Raw genomic sequence first — 6,667 nt, 5'->3', positions numbered from 1 at the left:
GCAAAAATAAAAAATCTGTCATCATGCATTTAGCTTCATATCATTCTAACGTTTAAAAGTGAAGACATTTTGAAGAATGTTGATGCTGTTATTTTTTCCATGGAAGAAAGTGTTTTAACCAACATGAGTGTGAATAAATGATGACATAATTAACATTTTTGAGTGAACTATCACTTTAATAAAATAGTATTGAATATTTTTTTTAAATGTCATTAGAAATGTTTTATTCTGTAACAAAGTTTAAAAGATGTTTCGTAATTTATGATAGCAAATAGGTAAAAGCAAGCTCAAACATCTGTCTTGAAGTATATTGCTCAGACAATCATTTACAATAAATGATGTGGCATCATTGGATTGTAGAAATCTGGGAAAACACATGGATATATATAAAGAATACACAAACTTAAAACATTTGATGACACACTTTTTAAACTCCTTATCAACATCTGATTGAAAAGCTTGATGTTAATTATTAACATTGAATCAATGCTTAAATACAAGAGTACATTCATACACAGAGAATCAAAGGACTGTCCGAAGCTTTACCATGATGGCTCTAACTGCTTTATGTGTAATGATATGTATTCTTTACAAGGCTGATGGGATGAGCATAAAGGACAACATGTATGTATGCATTTACTCAAATCACCAAATTTAAGTGTTTGATACTACTAGTGTACTAACTAGTTAATTTCAGAATTTTGGGGAGTTTTTGTATATATTTATAATGTGTTAAACTGAGTTGAGTTGGAATTGATTATTATAAAGTTGATCATTATTTGTCTCTCTCAAAGGCAAGGGTCCACACGGGTGATCCGGGAAATTAATGCCCCAGCACAAATAAACTGCAAAATGAGTGCCTGGTCCCAGTGGATACCCTGCGACCCATGCACCAATACAACGGTACTGGAATCTCTTGTTTTCTCTCAGTTATGGATTTATAATGTCATTCAAAAGCAATCAGAAGTAATGATAATCCGAACACAGGAGGTTTGATTTTCAAGAAATGTGTACATTTTGCCTGTGTCTGTGTGATCCAGCATCGCTCTAGAGGTATTGAGGTCTTTGGTCAGTTTAAAGGAGTTAGGTGCATAGAACCTATTGGAGACCGTAAGCACTGTATTGCAACTACCCAGTGTCAGATGGACCCTCCACCTGTCTGCAAAAGCACTCAATGGAAGTGTGCTTCAGGTTAGTAGTTATTTATTTATGTCTGTGCAAAGCTGGTATTTTAGTTGTAGTGTGAGATTTGACACAATATTCAGTGTTAAAGCTGAAATGTATTTCTGTACCACTTGTGCCAGCAAACATGAATTGTAAAAATAAAAATAAAAACTTTATTCAGCTTTTTGAATACACCCTTTATCTGATATTGGTTGAACTAACAGATAGTCCCACCCCAAACTCATGCCATTGGCTAAGCCAATGTTGTTGTGTCAGGCTGGATGGGTCACTCAAAACAAACAGAGGAAAATGTTCAAATCTTAAACATTTCAGGGAAATCAACAATACAAAATGGTTTACTTATAACTGTTTCAGCATATTAAATTGAGACTGGAAAAGATTTTGAACATAAAAAAATAAAACATTTACATACGGAGTGACTATTTTCACTAGTTATAACAGCACCTGCTACACAGCACCACTATTTGCACTCCAATAGTCTGGTGTAAAACAGAATTTGAAGACAAACTGCAACAGCTAGAGATGCTACAGTGGCATGAGGTATAAAGTCAGTGTGGATGTGCTTTTTTTCGAGAGTACAACCCGGGTTCTTATCCGCCTTTTGTCCCACTCTTGTCTCAACTCTTTATTTACTTTAATACTACAAATAATAATGAATACAAATTAATATAAAGGTTGATTTCCTTGCAGTGATTTGGTCACAGTGAAGTAAAACAATGGTGATACCATGGTTACTGTAGTAAAGCCATGGTTCATTTTTGTAAGGGAAGGTTAGATTAAGGGGTAGGGGTTGGTGTAGGGTGTCTGGGACTCAATAAATAAACACAATAAACATGCTGCAGTGATGCCCATATGCTGTATGTTAGTAATTCATTTGGGTTGCAAATAGCATCTAACACTAAAGAGCATACTTTTTTTTTTTCTATTTACATGTAGTGCAAATAGCCACAGCCTTAATTATATTATTTTCCCCTCAGGGCTGTGTATAAACAAAAATCTGATGTGTAATGGGGATTACGACTGCAGTGAGTCTGATTTGTCTGATGAGGAGGACTGTGACATCATCAGGGCACCTTGTGGCAAATCGTCACCAGTGGAGTCTGACATAGCCTCTAAAGCTGGATACGGGTCAGTACCTTTAGTGAATAGAGTGAACACATTTAAATAGAGCTCAACATTGTGGGGAAATTACTTTGACATTTTTTATGGGCCATTATGGAACCAAATAATCGTATAAAACATAATGTAATAAGGTAAAACTACATTTCCACTTCAGACTATAACAAACTTTGGAATAGAAAAAAGAATCTTATATTGCAATTAAAATTAAACGAATTTATTTGTTTATTATATATTTAAAGTTCTAAAAATATTCTTAAAATATTTTATTCTTGTCTCAACAGAATAAATATTCTGGGATCTGATCCTCGAATGAATCCATTTAATAATAGATTCTATAATGGCCAATGTAACCGCATCAGAGACCCAACCACATTGGAATATAACAGATTACCCTGGAACGTTGGAGTTCTTAGCTATGAGGTGGGTCTCTCTGTGTACTGTAATGTGATATTACACTCTCGTTTTAGATTATTTATTGCAAAAAAAAGAAGAAGAAATCCACTTAGGTGGATAAACAAATGCAATATGCAGTGTTTAGGTGTAAATCCACTTATTTTATTTAAGAGACAAACAAAACAACAGATCGGTAAATTAATGCACTGAAATTCTGACAAAAACAACCATCTGAAAAAAACAGCCCTGACCAATTTCTTTTTATCCTCAGACAAAGGTGGAAGAGAGTAGCTCTAAGGAGGTATATGAGGACATCCACTCTTTAATAAGAGAGATAACTACAGAAACCAGCTTTGGTGTTGACATGGGCTTGAACTTCAAGATAACACTCACTGAGCACTCCGGTGCTGGTGAGGGCGACGATGCTGCTGGCAATGGCTTCAAGCCTAGCATATCAGGAGGGATCAGTGCTAATTATGAAAAAACAAAAATAATCAAAGAGCTTTCAGAATACACAGAGATCAAGGTAAAAGAAAATCAGGCTTATTTGTAGGTTTATGCTTGTTCTTTTAGCAGCTGTTTTTGACCCTGTTGCAGCAGGCTGATCACACTGTGAATTTGGTGACTGGAGGTTGAAAGTCTCCTGCTGAAATCGGTCTGTGCTTACTGAAATTTTAACCACTGCCCTCAGTGGCCGAAGTTGAAAGTGTTGTTAAGGTGAAATGTCCTCAACCCCACTCTTAACCCAAATCCCAAACCTAAACTATCAGTGGAGTAAAAATATAATTTTAAACCTCCAAATCACTCTCACCATTGTTTATGTGAACGCAACTTTCTGGTTGCCATGAGACCATAACACGTCACAGAGATAGCACACGCAACAAACAATCAGTGGCACCACTGTAACATATCTTTTGGGTTTTGATGAAGCATGTGCAGGGAACAGACTGAATTTCACATCTTGTACAAGTACATCTGAAAAATGGTAAATAATATAGGTGTTTTAATTTTTTTTTTCCAAGTAGGATGTAGACTAAATCTTAGCTTGAATCTGGCAGTTTGTATAACTATGTGTTGCTTCTGCTTCTTTGGCACACATTCTCTTTCAGCGAAAGTCCTTCATGAGAGTTAAAGGCAAAGTGCAGTTAGCCACATACAGGATGAGGCAGCGAGGCTTGGAAGTAACGCCAACATTTCTGGATGATGTGGATGCACTGCCACTCAAATATGAGAAGGGACAGTATTTTTCTTTCTTGGAGGACTACGGAACACACTTCACCAAGAATGGAAGGTCTGGTGGAGAATATGAACTTGTTTACATAATGAATGAGGATGTGGTCAAACAAAAACGTAAGTTGAAATTTGCTTTTAAACAGTCTTGTCTTTACAGATTGGATAAGTCTGGGGGCTAGGGGCAATCATTAAAATTCCTTCATCAGTTCACTCTTGATAGCAATGCTGCAATGGCACTGAATTTAGAAGAAATATCAGTATTTGTAATTAATTTAGCTGCTATCTCATGTAATGTTCACTAAGATATGCATGATTTAAAGACCTATGCATGCCCCCTACTTATTAGAAATTTGTTTAAAGTAGCACACTCGACATTAAAGGAATGTGGCCATGACCAAACAGTGAACCTATTTTGATGAATCAACTTCTATCTGAATTTAGAGGTCAGTGAAAAAATGCTGAAGGACTGTTTTGAGTTTGGAATTAAAGCTGACTTCCAGCTAATCAAAGACGTTGGGATAGAAGGACACGTAAAACCAAATTACTGCAAGAGTGTGAATACAAAGCCCACAGGTGTGTGTGTGTGTATGTTATTGTTTAATCTATTTTTGTGATTTAAGAGCATGCTATCAAATACAACAGACACAAGGTTTGTTCGAACATTTTCAATGGTGTCCTGCAGAATGAAATGCATATATAATTAATATAAAACTATTGTAAAAAAAATCCTAATAATAATACAAATTGTTCATGCAACATTCATGACCTCAATTCAGAGACTACATAAAAATATTTGTCCTTTTACAAATTAATTTGTCACACTGCAGGACCATTTAAAATAAATTATGCAAGGCAAAATGTTATTAAAAATTAAAGATAAAAAGATTTTTTAATGTTTGTACATAACTTTATTCACCAGATGAGAAGACCAAGAAGGGGCTTATCGATAAGGTGCTGATCTCAGTGAGTGGGGGCAGTTCAGAGTCAGCAGTAGCCATGAAGTCTCAGCTTACTAAAGAGGGCATACTAGATTATACTCAATATGTGAATTGGGCAAAGACCATCTCTCTTCTGCCTGCTCTCATTCACAGTGATGTGAGAATGCACCTCCCTTCACTTTACATGCCAGTGTATGTGTGGTAGCCGCTATAAGTGAAGAAAATGTGTTTTCCATCTTTCATTTTGCTGGCAGCCTGAACCAATCTACAACGCCATCCCTTTGGACTTTCCTGATGCTCAGCCGAGGCGGGACAATCTTCGAAGGGCCCTGGATGACTATGTGGCTGAGTACAGTGTGTGTAAATGCCAGCCATGCCAGAACGGTGGCACTGTGATGCAGATAGATGGGGATTGTAAATGCATGTGCTCACCAGGGACTGAGGGTGTCGCGTGCCAGATCATTGACACAGAACTGGCGAAAGGTTTTTGTTTGTGTGAAACATGATTTACTGTTTGTTTGAGTTTAGCATTTGCTCGTTGCATGTTCATTCAGTTGCTCTTTCTTTTAGGTAAAGCCTTTGAACAGCTGGGGAACTGGGGCTGCTGGTCTGCCTGGTCCATATGCACTGGGGGCCGTCACACACGGTCACGTAGCTGCAATAGTCAAGGCGTCCAAAATGGAATATGCAAAGGAGATACAGTCAATGAAGAATACTGCTAAGAAACATAAACTCACACATACAAACATGAATTATCATTGATTCTTTAAAAATTAGTCATGTCACATGTATTTCTATAGCATATTTAAAAAGAAACCAATGTTTACCAAAGTGCTGTACAATTAAATCAAACAAAATAAAAAACAAGTGATGTATCATGTCACATAAAGGACAACGTCTTTTGTGCACATCGAAAGAATGACAAGAGTAGAATTGCTGCACTTACATGATTCTTTTATGCTAGGGAGAAACAATAGGCCTTAAAACATCAGTACTGGAGGAGGATCTAATGTGGAGTATAAAATTGATTCAAAAGCATAGGGCCGCGACAAAGAAGTCACAATGACACACACACATATTAAATTCTAAATGGGACACATTGGCAATGTGCAATTATAACAACACTGCCAGCTTGTGGTCATAATAGGTAGTGCAAAATGAATAATTTGACTGTGACATTGCAATCTTCCAAAAGGGAGCTTTTCGAATACTGGACAATGTCAGCACCTTCCGTTACAAAAATGTTCTGTAGCTGTACCATGGTGGTACAGTGATGGCATACTTTGATACAGTGGAACTGAATGATTTCCATATTCATGTACCATGGTATTTACATTAACAAAGGTTAGATAGGCCTGAGTCATCTGTGCTTGAACCTCTCCCACATACCAACTAAATTTAAGTGATATGAGAAAAGTCACTTTTGGAAAGGCAAAACCGTGAGAGTGTGTGTGTGTGTGTGTGTGTGTGTGTGTGTGTGGTAAGTACTTGTGCTCTCTGTCAGTAGGCCTATTGATTATAAACAGGGTAATCAGTAACGGAATACATGTAACGGGAATACGTATTTAAAATACAAAATATAAGTAACTATATTCCACTACAGTTCAAATTTAAATCATTGGTATTTAGAATAGTTACATTCAAAAAGTATTTTGATTACTGAGATTACTTTGCATTTTATTGTCATTTGTTTCATTTAATATTTAGTCCTTTCAGATGGAAAACATTTATAAATGATGTGATCCAAAGTGCATTTGAACAGCAGTGAAACACTTTCTTATGTTGTTACATTCATA

General features: G+C 36.4%; 1 protein-coding gene across 1 annotated transcript; it reads left to right on the top strand.

Annotated features, from left to right (window-relative positions):
* Positions 1–476: 476 nt before the first annotated feature.
* Positions 477–5,760, top strand: c9 (complement component 9). Its single transcript, XM_052093933.1, has 11 exons — positions 477–624; positions 795–903; positions 1,041–1,191; positions 2,163–2,313; positions 2,589–2,727; positions 2,972–3,226; positions 3,810–4,050; positions 4,375–4,506; positions 4,853–5,028; positions 5,126–5,354; positions 5,442–5,760. Exons 1-11 carry the CDS (start codon positions 548–550, stop codon positions 5,591–5,593), a joined length of 1,812 nt encoding a protein of 603 aa, XP_051949893.1. The 5' UTR covers positions 477–547; the 3' UTR covers positions 5,594–5,760.
* Positions 5,761–6,667: the final 907 nt, after the last annotated feature.

The sequence above is a fragment of the Xyrauchen texanus genome, chromosome 3 (genome assembly GCF_025860055.1).
Source record: "Xyrauchen texanus isolate HMW12.3.18 chromosome 3, RBS_HiC_50CHRs, whole genome shotgun sequence".
Lineage (NCBI taxonomy): Eukaryota > Metazoa > Chordata > Actinopteri > Cypriniformes > Catostomidae > Xyrauchen > Xyrauchen texanus.
Note: the sequence above shows the minus strand (reverse complement) of the source record. Positions and strands in the feature narration are given on the sequence as shown.